General features: G+C 37.3%; 1 protein-coding gene across 3 annotated transcripts in view; it reads right to left on the reverse strand.

The window, feature by feature from the left end:
* The window catches only part of mef2cb (myocyte enhancer factor 2cb), a 73,125-nt gene that overhangs the window by 32,904 nt on the left and 16,149 nt on the right, over positions 1-24,072 (reverse strand). For all 3 annotated transcript variants that reach the window (XM_067406082.1, XM_067406083.1, XM_067406080.1), the window contains exons 2-3: positions 17,911-18,101; positions 6,902-7,105 (exon numbers count right to left, since the gene is read on the reverse strand). In XM_067406082.1, the coding sequence (XP_067262183.1) occupies positions 6,902-7,105; positions 17,911-17,964 (258 nt within the window). In that variant the 5' untranslated portion in view covers positions 17,965-18,101. The remainder of the gene's footprint in view (positions 1-6,901; positions 7,106-17,910; positions 18,102-24,072) is intronic.

The following is a 24,072-nucleotide window of genomic DNA, read 5'->3' on the forward strand; positions in this document are numbered from 1 at the left end:
GAAAGAAAGTCTTTTCAAAAGACAACTGAGGGAATGTTCTACCGGAGGAGCCTGCTAATGTGCAAAGTCCTTACGAGGAAAATATCTTTAATTAACTCTTTACTGCCACTTTGAAAAGAAATGAAAATGAAATTCAGTTAATTAGTGTACCTTGTCCACATTAAGCATTCTCCAAGACTTTTAATGAACCTGTGTTTATCTTAATTTTTTTTCCCCCTCTTCTCCTTCTAATTTAAACAGATGTAAGCTGAGAGAAGCCTGACGCCTGCAACTCTTCTTACACATCTCGGCACACGGCAACACATATGAGGGTGAAACATCGTGAGGGAGCTTTATGGAATCTCATTAACCAAGCAGGTAGTCATTAACAGTGTGACCTTTGGAAATAATCACCAGCCTCCCTCCTTGTCGTTCTCTCTCTCAGTTCGTCTCCCGCCGTTTTGGCTAAACGCGCTCCTTTCTATTGCCGATTCATTTAGAAGTTGTGGAGGTGAGAGAAGAGAGAAGATTAAAAGATTGATGTTCAGATAAAGCTAATCTGTGATGGGATGGGCTTGGCAAACTCTGTCTCAAGTGTTTGTGTCCTGTTCACACGACCACTCCATGTGATGACGTGAGTGCTGACATGAGTAAGGCATGCAGCCACAACGTGCGTCCTTTCTTTCATAGTCATGTTAATTTCTCTTGTTTTTGCCTCGTTTATAATAACTGTTATGCATTAACAAAAAAAGAATAGAATAGTGCTTACTAATGAGTCATTTAGCTGGTGCTTTTACCATAAAGCGACATACATTAATCATTCATTTGCCTATATCTATATATTTAAGTAATAAAAATGTTAAATAAAACTATACATGTAAGGGATCATGTACATCCAGCCGGTTGTTATCACAGAATAAACCCAGACAAGGTGATTCTGTGATAACAACCAGCTGGATGTATATTATCTTGCTTATTACACAGCTACTTGCCACATAAGTAAATAATTAGACATGAAATATTGATCTGAGTCAAAATATTTTATTAGCTCTTTAAACGCAAAGTTTGCTAGCAAGCGGCAAGTTCAAACTAGACGGACATTTAAGAGATACATTACAGTCATACCACATATTACACAACATTTTGCCACATAAATAATTATGGGCATAAGAGATATTGATCTGAGATTAAACAGATTTAAAATTGTACCTGTTTGTTATTTTATAATCGATGATCGTGAACAAAACAATAGTCGCAAAATGACAGCAGCTGCGTTTGTATGAAACAAGAGAGCAAGTCTGCAATACAAGATGACAATTAAATAACTGTATACAAAATATTGATTTGAATGTTTTAATTATTTTATAAGCTCACCAAATGCAAAACTTCCAAGAGGAAAAAATGTTCCTAGCAAGCATATAGCGCTGCAGACCTGGATGAGCTTGTGTTATCTGTTTTTAGCGGTATATATATATATATATATAATTCATTAATTAACTAATTTTATATATTTCTTATAATAAAATATATATAACATTTTTATTAAATAATAATTTGTCATATAAATGTTATTTAAATTTATTCATTATTATATCATTCATAAAATGTTTTATTTTTATCATATTGATATATTTTACATTATTCATTAATTTACTGATCTAATGTAATAGCCAAAAAAATAAAACGTTTGGTGAGAATCAATAATGATCTGTCATCTGTTGCACAAAAATCAAAACCAGCTCTAGTGCCGCCTCCACATGCTATTAAAATTATCTTAAATATGAGTTTCCTAGTTAAAAATTGGACATGAACGCCCTCTAAAGTCATACCACTGGGAAGCTTGGGGATAATTTTGATACCCAATCACCCGAGTTGGGTGGGCTATAAACTTCAAACACGATTGCTGCTGTGACTGGTATTCTTTATTCTTCCACAAGAGCAACATCGCCTTGTCTTGTCATTAAGGTAATGCATATTTACATATATGAATAATCATTTGAAGCATATTGTATGAAAATAGCCTGTATTTCACCGGAATTCCAGAACCGTCAGCAAGCTGACTATCTAGATAGCATGGTAAATGTTTATATGGTTGTCAATGAATATAATTTTGGCTTTAATAGGATTATCCCATTAAAAAGGCAAGAATAAACCTAGTGTCCTCCATGAATCCTGTTCTTTCCCACAACAAAGCACTTGAATGCGACAAGCTCATATTCACGACTTCAGAAGCGGGAAGTAGGAAATTTCCGATAAGATAGCATGTGAAAGAGGCATAACGCTCCAACGTATGCTGGGAAAACTTGTCTGGCGCAATGCATTATGGGAAATCTATACCTGTTTAAGTTTTTAATCACTGCCAAATAAACACTACATTGACTCTGTGCCAACAGAAGAGAGCATTTTGACAAGCAAACATGTTGTTGTGTTTCTGTTGTTTCCCCCCCCCGCTAATCTAAAACTAGATAATTTTACCTTACACAAGCACTCGTAATTTGTTCTTTCTTCACGACTTAAGGTGTAATTATCTGGACCTTCCCACCTTTCGTCTAGCCTCAGATGTTAAGACGTAGGAGACTTTTAATGAGTTTCTGTGAGAAAGCTAAACACAGTAGGAAAGGTGCTTAGACTGAGGTATGAATTGAAAGATATCTTCTATATACATTACTTAGCTTGCATAACAATAAACATTTGTTTCAATTAACAAGTTTGTCTTGTGATATAATGAATAAAATCAGATTGACAAACATTTTTAAAATCTATCTGAGAACATTTTCCTTTCTTGCAAATCATATATATATCTATATTTTCATGTCTCTATTGTCATGTTTGCCTTACGTCAATGCCAGATTGAGAAAGGCACGTCCGCATACATTTCGGCTGAATGAAATAATGGCCTGACCAACTAAATTGAGATAAAAATGGGGCGAAAACGGAAGACATAAGCGGAAAGAATGAGCCAGGGAGAGTAGAGTAGGGTAGAAGAGCCTCTAGCCTCTCATAAATAGAGCTAAAGAGGCTGGGCAAGCCTCTCACTGCCTCTCTCCCAACAACGCTAATTATCAACCAAAGACATGCTAATTACATGGAGCTTTATTGCTAATGTAGCGGGCTGCTCTTCAAGACGCCCACACGCTGCGCCCGGCTCCCCTGCCTCTCCTTATCCTCCCACTGCACCCCACAGGCACTCCAGGCAAAGACAGGAAAGATTGCTCGGATTTGTGTGTTTTCTATGAGTATGTGTTTTTTGCCCGTTTAAACAATGCTAAATCTCTGTATGTACAGTACACGTTTGAGACCGTCCAAAGCAGATACGTGTCTCACACACACAAACCCTCACACGCTCCACAGCTCAAAGCTGAACTATGGCACTGATACCCCTATGCCGAGTTCCCCCTCCGGCCCACCCCAAGGCCTCGTCCCCATCCTGCCATCACAACAGGAAGTCTGCTTTGTTCCTCTTTACCTCCTACCGCCCACATCCCCTGGCCGTGATGTAACCTAGCAGCAGAAAAACCGGGCCCTGCAGGAGCTCAACACTTCAGCGTCGACAAATCCAGTTAGGGCGGCATTTTAGCCACCTTCAAATCGATTTCTCTAACACGAAATCTGGCAAATTGGAAAGAAACTCCACTAAAGCTGTTGCTTGGCGATGGGAGCAGTTTGACTTGCTATGCTCTTTTTCTTTCCACTTCGATGTTTGCGTGTGCTGATTCTTCTTAGAATTTCTGTCTTCATATGGCAAAGCAAAGCATGATGTTTAGGACCTGATTTTTAAAGGGATGGTTCACGTCAAAATTAAAATTGTGTCATCGCTTACTCAAGTTGTTCCAAACCTGTATGAGTTTCTTTCTTCTGTTGAACAAAAAGAAAGATATTTTACACAATGTCGGTAATCAAACAGTTGACGGTAGTCATTGACATCCATAGTAAGAAAAAGAAATACTATGGAAGTCAATGGCTACTGTCAACTGTCTGGTTACCAACATTTTTTAAAATACATTTTATTGTGTTCAACAGAAGAAAGAAACTCAGTCAGGTTTGAAACAACATGAGGGTGAGTAAACGATGACAAAATGTTCATTTTTGAGTGAACTATCCTTTTAAGGTTTTGTTAAAATTGTGAGAACAACTTATGATAGTCTTGAAAGCATGAATTAATGTTTGAAATGTAATGTACTGTAATATTTTACAAACATTTTAACTGCCTTTAGAATTGTATAACCGTCATAGAGTTAAATAGCGGTGTATTTTTTCATATTTATTTTTAATAAATAAATTAAATAAAAAACAAATGATTAAAACCAAATACATTTATTGTTATTACTGTTTATACAATAAAGAACATGTAATATAAAACAATTTCGAAAATTAAAATAAATAAATGAATAAAAAGTCCACTTAAATTACTGTCAGATAAAGTATACATCTTTATTCCTTATTGCTAGACCATGAATCTGACTTTACATTTCATTTTACTCTCCCCTGATAATAATACAAACATTGCAATGAAAAAATTGAACTTGAATGGCACATTATTATACCACCACTTCAGTGTAAATTGGATCTTCTTTATTAATTTCTTCCTTATATTTCTAAACTGCTGGCTATGGAGTGTGGACTATAATCCAAATTAAAAAGCATATGACTGTTCAATCGCTAATAAGAGTTTCCGAGAATTCTAATATCATTCGGAATGATAAATATTCTAAGAATTAATCACAATAAATCTAGTATTATACATTTATTTGAGTATTTCTCAAGTGCAATGCACCGCTGCTCATGCTTGGAGTGCATTTTAATAATTGTTATTCCACTGTAGGGATAACAAGCACTTTCTATCTGCTCTTTAAATCTGCCTCAAGGTCTGAGTTTGTATAAGAGACAAAAACACAGGGCATGTTTCACACTTTATGACAGTTGATCACCAAACTTCCAAAAACCCATCTTTGCATTTGAGATGATAATTTTCTAGCGCATAAAAAAAAAAAAAAAAAAAAAAAAATATATATATATATATATATATATATATATATATATATATATATATATATATATATATATATATATATATATATATATATATATATATATATATATATATATATATATATATATATATATATATATTAGAAAAGGGATGCCACAGGGATGCCACACTTGCTTTATAAGATATATGCATATGGAAATATACTTGCTGAATATGTAATAAAACAAAAATAAAAAATAAATAAGTTAAATAAAATAAAATAAATGATCAAGCTGCAGAATTATTGAGCGAGTGTACACACAGCTGAAATTAAGATGGGGCACAGAGTGAGCGGATAAAAAAGGAAGTAGACAGAAAAACATGTTTTTTTTCTGTCTGACTCTAAGAGCAAAGCAATTTGATTGCACTTAGATTGAGAACAAGCCACTTCATAAACTCACCCATAGATCTAGGGATATTAAGAACTGTTAGTAGATGTGAACCTGTTAGTGTGTTGTGCTGTTGGCATGGCAAGAGGACTTCTTAAAGCCCTTTAGTCCTTCAGAGGACCACCTTGTCAACCCACATATGTCACCTTTGCTTGTCAAAATGTCTTGTGACATCTAAGAAAAGAAGATTACATAACCAGCTCACGCTGCAACATGCTTTTGGATGTTTGCCACCAATCGCTTAACATGGCCTGACCTCAGGTTAGGTTAAAGGCAACGTGTCTCTAAGACCTGAGAGCCTTTAGGAGCATTAAGCTGATTGAGAAAATGCAGACATCAAAGCAGCATGCATTCAAAAAGAACATTACACTGGATGTATATAATGTACTTTATTATGTAGTCTATTTTAGTCCATTAGACTGCAAAAACTTGTTTTGTCTATAGTGTCTCGCCAAGGACAAGGGTTGAGCTGAAAATAAGGGTGCACTGGTACTATGCACAAGGAATCCTAGTCATAGTCACGTGTTAACAATACATTTAGTATACTGAAATATCACACATAAAAAATCTCATTTATGTACATCTTTCTGTATACACACTCACTGATATATCTATGGCAGAGGTTTTTACCTTTACAGACCCACACCCAGATTTTCATCCAACCTAAGGGACCCCCAATATAAAACTCTACGTTTCACATTTTGTCATAAGTATCATTTTAAACAGCCACTAATCTACATAACATTTATCAGATCATTAGTCAACGTTAATTAACTTTTTCAGAAATGTCACAAAAAAGTGAAAAAGTTACACTACCGTTCAAACGTTTGGTGTCAGTAAGATTTTTTTACAAAAGTAAATTACCACTTTTATTCAGCAAGGATACATTAAAGTGACAGTAAAAGCATTTATAATGTGATTTCTATTTATATAATAAATGATTTCTATGAAATTTCAATGAACTTTCTATTCATCAAAAAAAAAAAAAAATGTTATGATCATAATCAAGTAATCAATTTTTATTATTATTATTATTAAAAAAGTTTCCACAAAAATACTAAGCAGCACTACTGTTTTCTACATTGATACTAATAAGAAATGTTTCTTGAACAGCAAATCAGCATATCAGAATGATTTCTGAAGGATCATGTGACACTGAAGACTAAGTAATGGATGCTTAAAATTCAGCTTTTCCATCAAAGGAATAAAATACATTTAAAAAAAAAAAAAAAAACAATAAAAACAATTATTGTTATAATATTTCAAAAAATATTACTGTTTTACTGTATCTTTGATCAGATAATTGTAGCCTTGGTAAGCATAAGAGACTTCTTTTAAAAACAAACAAACAAAAACAGTTACTGACCCCGAACTTTGAACAGTAGTGTTTTTATTATTATTATTATTAATAAAAAAAAAAAATAAAAAAAAACATTATAATAACCATGAAAATAATCTGCTGACAGCGTGAGAATGTCAGGTAAGTGTGTTTAGAGAAACTCACCTCCACAATGTCAGAGTTGGTCCTGCTCTCATGTGGCTCATTGTACTCAGTGTATTTGAGCAACACTTTGTCCATATCTGTGCTGGCATACTGGAACAGCTTGTTGGTGCTGTTGAAGATGATGAGGGCAATCTCACAGTCACACAACACGCTCAGCTCGTAGGCTTTCTTCATCAGTCCAAACTTTCTCTTTGTAAACGTCACCTAGAGAGAGACAGAAGAGGGGAAACAAGGTTACAGGCTGCACTGACGGCGTATAAAAACTGAGATGGATGACTCTATGTGTGTTTGCTCAGCGTGTTGATGCTCTTAAATATTCCTGACTCCTGAGTTGTCCTAAATACAGCGTTTCTTCGGAAAATCAATGTTACTTTTCTTTCCTTCTGTCTACTTTTCTTTATTTTCCTTTGTGCTCTTCCAAATTATCTGGAAAAATAGACAATAGCGTAATAGCTCCTTCCTCTCATAAATCAACTGAAGATCTTTGAAAAATTCCATTCTTTAACTTAAAGTAAAATACTTATTTCACTTCTGCTTTTATTCTTACAGGCATAAGAAGAAAAGAGCTTACTAATTGAAATATTACCTGTGTGCTCTAAAACCTTGCAATAACCTTTCATTTAAGATTAATACAGTATAACTAACTATATCTGGCCCCTCTAATACAATAATTAGGATTTTATTTCACGACTAAGGTTAACCAAATTCACATCGAGCAAATTGGGAGGAAAAAAGTATAAGATTGCCTGCATTGCATGGAAGGCAGTTTCTCCTCGTGTGCATCTGTGTGCAAATGCACTTTTCAGCAGATGAGCAGACATACAAACACACACACACACTCACGCACCAAGATCATCGCTGCCACGGAGTGTTTGAGAGGCTGTTAATGACTTCTCAGTGCATGTTCTCATCTAAATTAGCAGCATTAAAAATAAGAAGCATCTCTTTCTGACCTCATAGGTTTCATGTCTCTTGAGCACTTAAATGTAGCGCTGGAGAAACCACACATGCACACACCAGCTCACGAGAAGAACAATACAGAGGAGGAACCTTGAGGCCTAACCACTAAACTTTTCACCTCATAAGTGTAACCAAATTGCCCTCACGCACCTGTTAATGTGATACATGTTCACGGCAAATCTATACATTATTTACTGCAGAAGGAAAGTGCATAACATTATAAAATATATTGTGCATGTGATAATCACCAAAGGATTTTGATAAGGAAGAAAATTAGCATGTATTAGCATAAGGTATTACATTTCTTTGATGATGCTAATTTGTTTCTGACGTTGTCATGGTGAAACTATTTAGCTTGTGTTGTGTGTTAAATGAAAAAAAAACACATAAATAAAGATTAAGCCCTAGTTATATGAGTAGATGATTGTTGTTGTTTGTTTCAGAAAGTTTTTTTTTAATTTAAGTTGGTACATTTTCATTTAAAAATATGGGTATGGTCTAAACAAACGGTGTAGCTTTATGAAAATGTTAAAGGAAACAGTCACTGTAAACCCTAATGCTCAAAATAATTAATTGGTTTGAGTAGGACAAACTTAAATTAAATACATTGTCAAATTAACTTTTATGAGTATTTAGCACTTTCTTTTTCTTTCAAGTTCACAGAACTGATACATTTTAAGTAAAATGAACTGTTTCATTGTTTTGAGTTTTATGAACTTATTTCTTTTCATTTAGAAGAACTTAAGATTAACTGAAACTGGGCTGGGATTTCTATTTCCCCACATGCTTTGCCTATGACACTTGAAAGCAAGAGTAAATGCTACAATTGTTTAAAAAAATGTTATATAATGTTTTTGTGCACTATTTAGTAGTGATTAATGTTTTGTTATGCTAATTTATAAGAGTTTCTGTTAATGTTGGTTTTTGGAGATTTACCATCATGGTGACAAATGCATGAAAATACAAGTTAAATGTATGAATTAGTGTACTCAAACATTTCAAGTTAAGAACATTTAAAATTCATGAGTACAAAATAAAAATCTGCCGGTTCTGCTTACTTAAACTTTGAATTTCTTAACTTAAAAATTGAGGCAACTGATTGAGTTTTGCCAACTTATTTGGGCTTACAGTAAGTGTTGTCGAACCTACACACGTACTTGGTGTTGTAACATCTAAATTAACTGGTTTTATTTAAGACAAGTTTTGGGACCAAAATAACACTGGACCCTATTGACCTTAATTTTATGAAAAAAAAAAAGAAAAAAAAAAAAGACATTTTAGAAAATTTGTTCGTACCCCACAAAATAAAGAAAGTCATGCAGGTTTGATGCAAATATGATGGTGAATAAATGATGAAATGTTCATTTTTGGGTGAACTATCACCTTAAGAAAATAATAGCCACTTTTTACAGTGTCTGTGTACTTGAACTGGAGTTCAAGTACACAACAATTTCATTTGACAGTGATCTCTCATCCTTCGGAGATTACAGCTACAAAAGTTAAAATCATCCTGCTGCTGGTCATCTTCTATCATCATATTTCTAATAATTTATGAGCAAAGATGATGTATTGATTATGTATCATTTTGACAAGTTCATTTTGACAAGTCGAACTGCCACTTAAACAACACAACTGATGTTTTGACAGCTCCTTTTTCTGCAAGATAAAGCCAAAGTGAGAGTTTTGAGCTTCCATACTGTGGCTTAGCAGTTCTGAGAGGTTCTTCTTCTTCTGGAGATTTGGCAAGTGTGACAAGATGCAAAAAGAATAAGCCAAAAATCCTCCAGTATGACAGCAGGTTGAGAAAAGAAAAAGCTGAACAATGTGTTTGATGAACAGACTTTGAATTTTGAATTATTTAAATAACAAATAACAGTCATTAATTCACACATCCAAAATAAATGTAGCAATTTTCACTGGGCAGTTCTCTGAAAGAGGAAGTAGTATCACACATTCTCAGATATGGAGATATAAGGACTTTAAATAATCACTGTGGTCAAGCTCATAACTGTGGCTAGTGACATCAACACCCACAGTCACAAAACAACATACTAAAGATACTTCACTAATCCTTCATCAGTCTTGTTTTTCTAAAACTGCACGGTCACATTCCTGTTTAAGTGAACTGTGCACTCAATATTTTATTATTAAAGGGAAAGTTCACTTAAAGATGAAAATTATGTCATCATTTGCTCACCCTCATGTAATTCCAAGACATTGTTTCTTCTGTGGAACATAAAAGAAGTCAACGGACATCAAAACTGTATGGCTACCAACAGAAGAAAGAAAAGAAGAAAGAAGAAAGAAAGCCATACAGGTTTTGAACAACATATTTTACTCCTGAAAATATTTTAGTGTGAAATCTGTTTAAACACGTCCACTCAACGTGAAATAAGCAGCCTAATAAAAGCTGCACCATTTTGGGATCACATGACTTAATACTAGCCAAATACTACTTATTTTATCTCATCTGATGAAGAAGAACATTATGATAGCCTTCTGTCACTTTTTGTCTCCAAAACTGCTTTTAGGTTCACCATATACAGTATGTAACATGCTGGTGTAATGTGATCACAAGGGCTTTGAGCGTGATGTTCTTCTTCTTCTCCTGCTTACTACCTGCCTCCACAATCTGTGAAGCTCATGAGCCTTCAGCGATCCAGCGTGTTAATTGCAGAAAATGCCAGTTGCAACACCTCCTCGATGTGGTGAGAGCTGCAAAGAATGAAGGAAGGACCACGGTTCATAACGATTGTGATTTTGTTTCTTCGAACCCTGAACCTGTAGACCGCAGGAGTGTGAAGCCCTTATCATGTGAGCACATTCTTATCAAGCGTGACAAAAAAACTGCCAAGCATGTAGATGTAAATGCGTCATTGTGCACATAAGGTGAGTTTGAACTGCTGTTCAAAGGACTTAGAATCACTTTCTACTGCCAAACAGAAAGAATGAAAAGGAGAAAGGAGAAAAAAGGTCTGATTCCCAGCCTGAGTTTGGTGTGTGTGTATGCACGTGTGTGTGAGGGGGAGTCGAGGGGGGAGGTCAGGAAGCACATTTGTATGCATTTCCTCTCATAACAGGAAGTGCCTGACAGCTTCCCCTTCACAATGGCTTCGCTTCTGCTTCCCGCCTCCAGTGCATTTTTTCCCCTGGGGAGTTCCTCTAGAGGACAGAGACAGGGAGGATGAATGTCCATTTGTCACCATCTGCCCATGAACCGTGGTCCGTGCGACCCACGCACCCCAAAATCTCCCCGCTCACGCTCCATGTTATACTGTATGAATCATTATTATGGAAAGTCTCACAGTAGGGGTTGTATTGACATTAGACATCATACTCACATGCGGGACACAACTAATTCTGCTCTGTTCTCTTTCTAAACATTGTATATTTAAATGTTAAAGCATGTTAGAGGTTGCTTTTGTGTTAACAAACCCACCATTTCTGCTAAACTACACTGACAGTAACAAAATATGGTTAAAAGTCATGCGATACTTCAGCACATCGCTTGCTGTAAGGAAGAGCATGATTTGAAGGTCATCAGCAGAAACATAATAAGAAACAAAACCTGCGTGAAAAACGAACAAGAGAAAAGCACTGACTAATGAGAAGAAAAGTGGAATAACAATTAGCGTAAGAGGAACAAAAGAATTTTAAGAAGATCAATTCTAAGAGGAGAGATTTGGAGAAGTTATACTTCGCGGAAGCAAAGGAATTTTTGAGATGATGTTGGTGAAGAAGCAGAAAAAGAAGAGGAGAGGCAGAGGGAGAGACAGATGAAAAAGTGGAAAAAAACACGCACAGCGTGTTTCGTGAGGAGACAGGCGCAGAGGTAACGATCACAAGAGAAAGGTGGGAATCGTGGAGAGGAGAGCAAGGGGTGATGGGATACCCAGAGGGCCTCATTATTTTCTTGCTGTTAATTTTACTCAAACTGTTTTACACCTTTCCGTTGTTGATTGGAGAGACGCCTCTGTTGTCATGGGTGGCTGAATCAAGCACCGTCTCCATGCCATCACACCATCATGAGGCAGAGATGAAAAGAAAGGTAACAGAAGCCTACGGAACGTGTGGCGCCTGCATTTGCCAAGTCAGTTAGAGGGGTGAAAACCACATGCATGTTGAGTGCCAATTAAAGGGCGTACTTCTGAATGAACTTCCATCACACGGATGCTTCCAGGAACTGAATTTCTAACACAGAAGTAACTACTGACCCTTTTTATTGAGCCGTTCTACTGTAGAAAATCCCAAAACGTCATATTTGTCATTGTTCTTTTTGCTCCTCCAAGGTTAAAACCCCAGCTCATAGCAAAGTGACTGTGATAATTCCCTTCTTGTCCAATTCAAGGAAATAAAAATGAAATGGAATATACACTACTATTAAAATTTGGTCAGTAAGATATACTCAGTAAAGTTGCATTTATTTGATCAAAAATATAGTAAAAAGTTTTATTTTAATATGATTTGAAATGGAATTTATTCCTGTGATGGCAAAGCATTATTACTCCAGTCTTCCGTGTCACATGATCCTTCAGAAATCATTCTAATATGCTGATCTGCTGCTCAAGAAACATTTCATATTATTATCAATGTTGAAAACTGTTGTGTTGCTTGATTTTTTTTTTTGTGGAGACCATGATACTTTTTTTTCTGGATTCTTTCATGAATTAAAAGTTCAAAAGAAGAGCATTTATTTGAAATAGAAAACTTTTGTAAAACTATAAATGTCACTTTATATTCATTTAAAGGATTAGTTCACCCAAAAATGAAATTTCTGTCATTAAGTACACACCCTCATGTTGTTTCAAACCTGTAAGATCTTCATTCATTTTTTTTTGCATACACTGTCATTCAAGGTCCAAAAAAGAGAATAATTTTTGTGTGCAAAAACAAAACAAAAATAACGGCTTTATTCAACAATTTCTTCTCTACCCTGTCAGTCTCGTATGCAGTTGACGCAGCGTGGCGCTTCCTATTCTACGTCAGAACGCCGACTGTACTGGCCAGCTCCTGCATCAGCATCACGCGCATGCGTCATGGGGCTCACGTGAACAGTGTCGGCCAATACTGAGCCGGCGTTCGGACGTAAAAGCAGAAGCGCTAAACTGCGTTTGCTATGTCAACTGCGTACGAGACTTACAGGGTAGAGAAGAAATTGTTGAATAAAGTCGTTATTTTTGTTTTTGCACACAAAAAGTATTCTCGTCGCTTCGTAACATTAAGGTTGAACCACTGTAATCACATGGACTATTTTAACGATGTATTTATATTATATAAAAATATTTTTTGAATGCTGCACAATAACAAGATGTGGAAGGAACGACTCCATAGCATTTCTTGAACTCAATGAGTCTACAATAGAATCATCTGTATGGCAGATGAATCAGCACTGACATTGGTTCCCAAGTGTAACTGACTAAATATAATTTCATATTAAATAATTATCACACATATTCATCTCTCTCAAACGTGCCTGTAAGTATATGCTGTGTATTCAGCAGTGTGAAAATTAGTCAGTAAGCATGCTCTTGTTAGCGATGTGGCTAACACTTTAATGACACAGGGGGTCCTTTCATGTGACGTGCCCAGGAAAGTGTTTGAGTGGCTGAGGGGAAGAAAGCCAGGCTCCTCACACTGATGCCCTCTGTCTAAGCTTCTGGGCAGCCAGTCAACGCCAGGGAGGCCTGCTGGAGGTGCCTTGCTCTTCGCAAGTGTTTTCAGGAGGTGGGCTAGGGAGCCAAAGTGGCCGCCCAAGGCGACTGAGGCCTTGTGCCCATAAGCATGGCGCCAGAGACAGGGTGGGCCGTAGGGAAGCTGCCAATCTGGAAGACGTGATATCAGCAAGGAAAGGATGGGAGACGACAGCTGGGCCAAATATTTTTGAGCATTCAGACATTAAATGCTTGAAAAACATGATTCGTATGGGACGAGCAGGTTTAGGTTTTTATTGTATATCCACTATTCAATAGCCTGACTTCGTCATACTCATATTCTAGGCAGAATGTGAGTCTGATACTGCTCAATTGCACTTGAATTATGGGGCGTGTCTTAACCGAACCAGTAAAAAAAAAAACCTCTGCACTCAATTGGATAGACCTACAACCAATCAGAGCAACGCAGTAAGTGACGTATGTTGAACTTGTACTTAAACTTTTGCCGAATCCCGTTGGAAGGACAGCAAACACATCTTTCCCATCGACAAATGCCTTCACTGCGGTTCTTTGTTCGTCTTTTAAAATTAATGCGCTGTCGATTTATTTTATTACAGACGTGATAGCGGAATCTAAACATCTTACTTCTCCAGCTGCAGTCATCGTTGGTGAAAACCGATTCAACCCAAGCGCTCTTTGATGACGTGGTTGGTTTCGTAACCGCAGATAGCCTGTCCATCATCGATTAAAGCCCGCCCTGGCAATTTGATTGGCTCTGCCTTCTGGGAGCCGAGCATAATTACTCCACAATGGATCGAGTCCAGACCGAACTTCCCGTCCAAAAAATTTTGTGGGCGGGGTTCGGGCTGGCACCCAGGCTACTATTCAAGCTCTTAGCCGTTATATCATATACTTTGGCCTTTTTCATTTAGCTCTTTCTGCCTTATTAATTAAAGTGTATGCAATTAAAATATATGCAATAATATTGCATATAAATTGTGAGATATAAACAATTGTGATGACTTTTTGTAAACTGACTTTTTTTTTCCTCGCAATTGCGAGTTTATATCTTACAATTCTGACTTCTTTTCTCAGAATTGTGAGAAATAAACTCGCAATTGAGAGTTATAAAGTCCAATTCTGAGAAGAAGAAAAAAAAAAAAACTTTTTGTAAACTCACAATTCTCACATAATAACTCACAATCGCGACTTTATATCTGGTGGAAACAATTATCCATACAAATTACAAATTTTAGGGACTAACAATATAAAATATCACTGGTTCTCAGATGGAAGAATTCTTTTATGGCACTTTTTTAGCGCTTTTTGTCTTTTTTGGAGCTTGACAGATATAAATTGTCATATATATATATATATATATATATATATATATATATATATATATATATATATATATATATATATATATATATATATATATATATATATATATATATACATAAAGATGAAACTCTACTACAGAATTTCAAAGCATTTGCATGAAAAAAAGAGCAAGCATCTCAAGAATGCCGTGCTTAAGGTAACACCATTGAAGCAGTCTGTTGTTTATTTGGCTTTGGTATGGAAAGATTTCCTAAAGAGGAAGTGAAAATATGCACAGCCCCAGCCACGTCTTCAACACATTAAGAGCTAGAGGGGAGAGAAAAAGCAAAATAGAAACCAAAAAACCCATTGTAAGTCAAAGGTCCCCCATTCTTTTTGTCTTGTGATGTCTGCCTTCATGGTTCTCTTGTAATACAATGAAGCTGGTTGTTTGCCACAACCCCAGATGAATGGCAGCAAGAGGACGAGAGTCAATGATAACCCTTGTGCCAGCTGTCGAACATGGCCTATACTCTATAAATACACTACAATTTTTGATGCGTGTTTTCAGCAAAGCATCTTCTGACCAAAACCTCTCTAGAGAATTTATGCGCTTATTTTTATCACTTTGGAGGCCACAGTATATTTTTTGGCGTTGCTTTTTATTAAAGTTGTTGACATATGGCTAACGATGTGGTCATACTAGACATTAAGCATACAAAAGTATGACGAATTTTGGCAAAAGGATAAATGTCATGTTCTAGGGCTTCTGTGTTTAATAAGTAATACATTAAAAATAATTATACAAATTTAAAATGTTTTCTGCTCCATTATCCATCAACACTGCAATCATGCAACTTAGAAGTTTATTTTTGTAGTGTGCAAGAGGTCAATCCCACACAGTGTGACGCATCTGAACATTCACAGAACAAAAGTACTTAATTAGTATAAAAAGCTTCATTTCAACCATATTGAAGGAAACTGGTCAAAAGGAAATACATGTCATTGTTTTTTTCTTTGTCATCCCTTTCTTCTTTTCTATCCCAAGGCCTGGAAATCTGTGGCATTGACTCTCATCAGGTGTCCTTCCTGTATCAATCTCTGATCTTGAAGTCTGGTTAAGGGGGAGTGAGAGAACCAGAGAGAGAGAGAAGGAGAGGAGAACAGCGATAACACCAAGACAGGATGCTCTCTGTGCAATCCGATAGCCTCGCCAAAAACATCCTGACCTCAGCCCCCCCCTCCTTCTTCTCTCCGTTTCTTTCCTCCTTTCCTTTTCATCTTAACTTATGATTAGAAACTCTGTGTCATTGAAAGTAAAATAGAGCAGAAAGGTTGTGTAAAGTTTTTTTTTTTTTCTTCTTCTTCAATTAAAACAATAGATTTGTGTGGGAAAGAGGATGAAATGTGTGTTAAGTTCTTCTAAAATTAGTAGAAGTGAATAAATAATTTAATTAATTTCTGGGTTAACTACTTCTTTAAGCACACATACACTCCCCAATAAGACTTATTTTTCATAAACACAAACCTTTAAAATTCAAACTATACATATTTATGTTATTTTAAACTCAGAAGCAAATTCAATATGATGTCTTGCTAACATCTAAACTTGTTGGTTTTTCAAAATAAACAGAAACAGAGAACAGAGAAGTTTCTGGTTTGAGAAGTACCTTGACTCATTCTTTCAGCGTTTGGCATGAAAGCCCACATGAATGTGAGCCTCTGGTTTCCTCAAGGGGGAGAACTTACTCAACCCACAAGTACTGAATGACTAATGTCACTGTGCCCCCTCCGTCTGCTCCGGCTGACACGCCCATTACTTTCCTCACCCGCTTTTCTCTCTCTTTCTCCTCCACTTCTCCTCAGGCCCTCACACTATCTTCAATAATTGATCAACCCACCCAAGGTCCAGACAGCAGCCATTAACTGCAGCAGTATGGTCTCACTCTGTCATATCAACTGTTAGCCAAGTCTTTTTTCCAAAATCACTTTTTTTTTTTCTCCAGACCAGACTGAGGAACTACAAATGTCTGTTTCTGTGACAAAGTGTCATCCTGTGAAAGGATGTGAGGACTCTGGTTGACTGTTCAGAGAGTCAAGTTACAACACAAAAGACAAAGACAACAACCTCAAACTAGTCAAGGTTACTTTCTGTCAAACTGCAAACTGCTTTCCAGGTTTTTCTGTTTTTTTTCTATAAGGGGACAAATGTAAATGTCAAGCCTAAAGAACATTTATTGATCTTGCAGTAAAACAAGCATCTATGTAACTGGCACCAATACGATCAATACAACTACAGTAACTGCTATGCATAATATCTGCCTGTTTTTGTGTGTTCCTGACTTGATTCTGTTTCACAGCCAGAGAAACGGAGATACAAAACAGAACGTTTTTCATTAACAGAATATGTTCAGTTAGAAATTGTCTGAAAAACACAAAAAAGGCAAATTTATACAGTTATTTCATGATTTTAGTGCCATCTATGCAGAGGAAAAACAGCTTCAATTAGTCAAAGATGGTTTAGTCAGGTTTTTAGAGGGGTTTTAGCCACTTGTCTTCTGGTTAGGAAATCAGCTAAACTAGCTTGGCTAAAATGGGAGACGTACTAGTCCAGCTTAAAACAGCTAAGACCTAATTTAAGCTTTTTTTTTCTTTTTTTTTTCAACAGGGATTACAATTACAATTTATATTATTATGAACGCAACTAAAGCTACACATGACAAACAAGATCTGGTTGATCTGAGAGCCGAGTTGAAGAGGAAAACTACTAGCAAAGGCAGGAAGGCCCCTCGAGGGCCTTCTTCTACCTCTGTGTTGACTCCACCTAAAGCCCTGAAGCATGTGGCATCATTCCACCATTGCCATCTCTGCATGTTTGTGTTCTCCACCCACCCTGCCCCTGCTAAAGTAATATTCCACTGCCTTAAGCAAGAGGTGGCAGCGTGCGAGGATGCCGACAATTAGCGTGCGCACACCACCTACTTGGTCTATTTTAGTTTGAAATAACCCATCAAACTTCTGTGAAGGAAGCTGTCTAGAAGCAGTTTTCGGCTCCTTCTGGTCAGCGTGACTCACCTGTCTGTTGCGTTCATCCATAATCCGTGTGATCTGAATCTTTTTCCTCCCCATTGTCCCCGTCTTTTCGTCTCTCTCTTTCACCAATGAACTTTATTCTTTTGTCCCTCTGTTTTTGCTTGCGTTTTCTTCAAACCAGGCTTTCTTCTCTTGACTTCCTCCGCTCAATTCAAAGATTCCAGTAGCTGTACCTGCGAAAGGCAGAGAGAGAGAAAGGCATTAAGTCAGATGAAAAATGGCAAAACCGCAACGTTAAAAAACAGGGAAAGGCAGAGTCTGAGCCACATGGGACAGCAAATAAAGACAAAAGAATCCGTCGACGTTTCGAGGCAGCGCTGTTTTCTGCCATCAATATCATGCAAATCAGATTCTCGCGCTTCGGCTGCGACTATGAGGGTAGACAGCACTGTCATGCTCTCTCTACAGTCACAGAGAATTTGACAGTGTTTTGGAAGTGCCACTAACTTAACAGCTCTAATCATTTGCAGTGTAACGTTTACTGTCGCCTGAACGACAAACAGCGGCACTTTCCTAAACAACGCCGGTATAACATCGCAGAGAATTGTCACTACATTCAGAACCAACACACTGGTATTTCCCTTTTAGCTGAAATTTCTTGTGAACGCAACAAAACTGTAGCTGAGCTATGTTGCCCCGAACTGTGAGGCTTTACTATCCACATATCATAAGATCTGAAGAAGAACCTGAATGGAAACCTGGGCCATCCTGATTTACCCTCATCAAACCCGCTCTGGAATATGATCCTGTTGTCACGTCACGGCTTTGCTCCGCTCTCCATCTCTCAGGGAAAGAGGTGTGCGGGGCCTTTATCAGGCCCTCCTGCTGAGCCTTTTGAAAGGCTGCCCTCACCCGAGAAGCTAACCCAGGCTTTCTATAAAGTGCTCACAGCTCAGATTCACACAGTGCGAGAGCTCGCGATCACAGAACACACATGTGCGCGCACCGGTGTTTGTGTGCATGTGCGCACCTCTTTGGTGCCGTAAAGTAGGCCAACCCGATTCATCTCTGGGAGGAGCGGCAGAAGTGTTGTTGTGTTTTATTCTGACAGTAGAGGTGATAACGTCCCTCGTTATGCAAATGAGCGTCCCATTATTTAAGCTCGCTGTAATGCAGTAAAGCTGTCAGTGGTGTCACGTTAAAAGCCCTCCATTGCTTTCTCTTTATTCTCCGGCTCTTTTTCTTCTTTCTGAACCAGATTTCACCTGCCAGAGCGAGCAAGGAACATTGATGTAGATGCACCTAAAGGATATGCTGCGCTTCTATCCGCGTTGCCATGCTTCTCTCATTTATTAATAATCAAATGTTTATGGGTGGAGTAGGGGTTTGAAAGTGTTCGAGAGACTTTTCCATGTCATATAAGTTAAACCGCAAGCAAACTCTAATTTCATTGGCTGAGATCCATCTTCATTTCATAGGATGCTGCTAATCTACCAAAGTTCACGTTGAATTGTTGGATTCCTTCGGTGTTGTTGAAATAGAGTTGTTAAATACATAGTTTCTCTGCTACTAATATAACCTTGTGCTCATATTGATATAATGTATTTTCCATTGTCTCTAATAATAGCTGTGAAAAAGATTACACTCTATTAGCATACAAACAACAGCGCTCTGTACTCTGTACTAGCTGGACTGTTAGCGAGCACGTCTTAACGTGTAAGTGGCGAAATCCAAAGTGGCTTGATGATTGTTTAGAGGACCACCGTAAAAGACATAAAACAAGGAGCAAAACAACTCAACTACAAGCTGGTGATAATGACTGGACGCCTGTGTAAATATTTATCCACCGTGCAGCCAGCAGAACCTGGCGTCACCGAGTGCAGTTTCGCTGCTCGCCTTTGAAAGCTGATTAAGTAGTTAACTCAATCAAAACAGGGTCTTTGGCTACGACTCCAAGAGGAGCTTCCTCATTGACAACGACAGGTCCGTAATCCCTGATTCATCCATGCCACAGCCTCAACTGCCGTGCACGTAATTTTAAACATCTTTTAATGAGTTTCATCTGGGCACTGATTCCTGTTTACAGTGGGACCAAAAATTATTAAAGTATGAATTTTATTGCATTAGATTTGACAAAATATCAAACATCTGTAAACAAATTATGATAGACTTTGATAGAACTTCACTTTTTAAAACATCCATTCTTTCATTTATTTATATTTTTAAAGGTTTTTGTGAATTTCTTTTATTATTTATTTCTTTTATTTTTTTTTGCAATGACCTCACATATAGCTTTGGACCAGTGTTGCCAAATTGGGTTACTTTAACACTGTTGCCTTGGGTTGTTTTTCATGTCCCCCCAAATAACATGATATTTAGCCCCTGGAGTACAAATTTTACCAAAGGAACCCTGCCAAATATGCAGATTTTATCCCCCAGAACACGATTTTTACTGGGGGACCCCCATACTTTATATTTTGTTTGATATTTTATCTAAATCATATAAAGATTTTCATTCAATTTTAAAGGGTTAGTTCACCCATAAATGAAAATTCTATTAATTATTACTCACCCTCATGTCGTTCCACACCCGTAAAATCTTTGTTAATCTTCGGAACGCAAATTAAGATATTTTTGTTGAAATCCGATGGCTCCGTGAGGCCTTCATAGCCAGCAATGACATTTCCTCTCTCAAGATCCATAAAGGAACTAAAAACATATTTAAATCAGTTCATGTGAGTACAGTGGTTCAATATAAATATTATAAAGCAACGAGAATATTTTTGGTGCACCAAAAAAAACAAAATAATGATTTATATAGTGATGGCCGATTTCAAAACAATGCTTCAGGAAGCTTCGGAGCATAATGAATCAGCGCATTGAATCAGCGTGTCGAATCAGCGGTTCGGAGCGCCAAAGTCACGTGATTTCAGCAGTTTGGCGGTTTGACATGCGATCCGAATCATGATTCGATACTCTGATTTATAATGCTTCCGAAGCTTCCTGAAGCAGTGTTTTGAAATCGGCCATCACTAAATATGCGTTACTTTGTTTTTTTGGTGCACCAAAAATATTCTCATCACTTTATAATATTAATATTGAACCACTGTACTCACATGAACTGATTTAAATATATTTTTAGTACATTAATGAATCTTGAGAGAGGAAATGTCATTGCTGGCTATGCAGGCCTCACTGAGCCATCGGATTTCAACAAAAAATATCTTAATTTGCGTTCCGAAGATTAACAAAGGTCTTACGGGTGTGGAACAGCATGAGGGTAAGTAATAAATGACAGAATTTTCATTTTTGGGTGAACTAACCCTTTAAGTGTGAAGTAAGTGTCCAAATACTTTTTGGTGCCACTACATACGGTGATTTTAAGCACTAGGTAACTTTTTTAATCTCACCTTCTCTTCCCCTGTAAGCACTAGGGCAACCTGAGTCGACCTAAGCACAATCTCTCATTCACCCTGCACACCTTGGCCACCCCACCTCACCCATCTTTCTCTCTCTCCGTCATTCCCTCCTTCACATGTACACATGCTCACACTCGTCTGCTTTCAGATTACCACAGATGAGCACAATCCAATTTACACCAGTAAAGCCGAACTACAGTGCAGACAAGCTGTGGTTGATCAGTAGCCAGAGGCGCTTTAGATGTAAATAAGGTCCCTTCGCCGCCACACAAGCACTTGCATGTAATATCTTATCAAATATATCTGTTCTTGATGCACAAGTGTGGCTGACCCCTGCCGAAAGCACAGGAACAAATACTATTTGTGTTTAAGATCAAATATGTATGTGAAAGGGTTTTAAAGTTTAGTATGTGCAATTATGCCATGAAAGAGTGAGGCGGAGAGGGACTACTAACAGGCTTTCTCTGCCATGCTAAGCCAATTCACTAATCCACAGCCAAAGCATATGGGGAGGGTGAGAGAGAGAGAGAGAGAGAGAGGGCCAGAAAGATCCCTCCCCCCAAAGAGAACCTCAGGACAGGTTTGGCATAGTGTGACAGGCAGAAGAAAGCCTGGAAGAGGGGTCATCACCAAGGGCTGAAGGGTCACAGAGGGATGCTACAGGACAGAGAGGGAAAGATAAGACATGTTAACCCACAACCTTTCTCATTTGATATATTGGGCTCAAAGCAAGAGCACAAAGAGAACATATGAGCGAACGGTGAAAACCAAAGGAAAACCAGAGAGATGTGAGCAGGTCTCTCTTGAGGAAAGGGAGGAGAGGCTGCCGTCCACCCTCCCATCTGTTAACCATGCCTCTCTTTCTCTACCACAGAGCACAAGGGTGGTGGGGGAACGAGGAGAAAGCATGGGGGAAAAGGCGAGAGAGGTGGGGGTGCCGACACTGGGATGTAATGAGGTGCTGTGTGTTTTTCTCTCTTTCTCTCAGTCTCTCTCTCTCTCTCTCCTTTTAAGAAATGGAACTATGAGGGCAATGAGTACGTTCATAAACAGGCACAATTCTGGGTCGGCTCGGTCCCTAGTGTTCCACTGGAAAAGAAAAAATATATATATTTTGCACGCGATTGTATTGTCAAAGTCCTAATAAAGTGAATATGACTACTTCTCCGTGCTCAGCGATATAATTTTGTTAGGGGGAAAAAGAAACAAAGCAATTTTTTATTTCTCTAAGGGGTCTCGTGTTGAGAATGAAAAATGATTAAGATGCAAATACCATGAATTATATTTGTGTAAAAAGTACAGAGATTGTATGTGATAATGAAACACTTGTTTTGATGAGATATACAACTCTGGCAGGTTTCGCTTTTATTGAGATCTGCGAGGTACAGGGGGGTTATAGAGCAACGCTGCTTGACTCCCACCACATTATAGTCATCTGTATGTTATTATTACAATCAGACAGGAGCTGATCTTTTGAGAAATCGACCTCAGCACTATGTTGCCACCCTTCGTAAACTGTCTCGCTTCCACTTTCCCTCTTTTCTTTTCTTTTCTTTTCTTTTCTTTTCTTTTCTTTTCTTTTCTTTTCTTTTCTTTTCTTTTCTTTGCAGCACATCTGCAAGACATTTGGTACTAGTGTGTGTTTGAAAAAAGGGCAGTATCCTCTATCCTCGTGGGGAAATGTGGTCGCGAAGATTTGAAATAACATATTATGGGCAGAAAGTAAACCTTTTAGGAGGTGCATGATACATTAAATAAACCCTCACTCTTTTAAAATAAACTGTCGTTTCCTTGAAGAGGTCAACAATTTTTAATATGTCTTATGAACAATTTGATTACAAAAGACGTGCTTTTGAGCCTTCTTGGATTTGACGCTATTTACCTTAATCTTAAGAACTTTTCATGCTGTAATCATTGAAACTAAATAAATACTGTTATATACACCCAAGGTTTTTTTTCTTTTACACACATATTTATGTGTACATATTTAGGTGAGGCTGTTTGGTTTGCACTTAAAACGAGGCAGGGAGCCCATAGCGAGAGAGTTAACGGCCTATTGTCTGTATAAAGTCATTATGGCCAGTGCTTCTTAAGTGTGGCAGAGTCTGCCTGAGGGACAAAGCTGACGAGTGCCCATAAATCTTGGCAGTGGAAAAGACACAGGATGGGTGACCTGAACCTGAGATGAGGATCAGTGTGGGAGGGACCCTGGCAGTACAGATCTTAATGAGTGCTGGTAAAAAAATGGTTGGCATACAGTTTAAAAATCCACATACACAGTAAAAAAAAAAAAAAAAAAAGTGTACTACATTTTAACGGTGTATGTGGATTTTGAAATTTGAATTAAAGTGGACAGGGATAATAGGGACAAACCTTTCTGAGCTACAATGATACATAAAATGAAGGTATATTTTTATATTTACAGGGCTGGGTCTGGGTAAGTTGACAGAAATTCCATAATTCCATTCCATTCCATAATTGACATAATTTCTAGTTTGTTGCAAGTTTTTGTTTAAAAACAAATAAATATTTATGTAATAAAAAAATATATATATTTTTGTGATGAAAAAGTAAACCAAGCATTTAAAGTAACTGTAAAACTGTATGACAGTTATTCCAATATACATGTTTGAATATGTAAAAATACAAAATAAAAGTTCAACAATCAACTATTCTGTGGATCATCAGAAAAAAAAAATCAAATGTTACACTTTCATTTACTATAACAGTTCAAATGGCATATCGATACTGATATTTGGACATTTAGAGCAGAAAATAGTTACAG

Source organism: Chanodichthys erythropterus, chromosome 13 (genome assembly GCF_024489055.1).
Source record: "Chanodichthys erythropterus isolate Z2021 chromosome 13, ASM2448905v1, whole genome shotgun sequence".
Lineage (NCBI taxonomy): Eukaryota > Metazoa > Chordata > Actinopteri > Cypriniformes > Xenocyprididae > Chanodichthys > Chanodichthys erythropterus.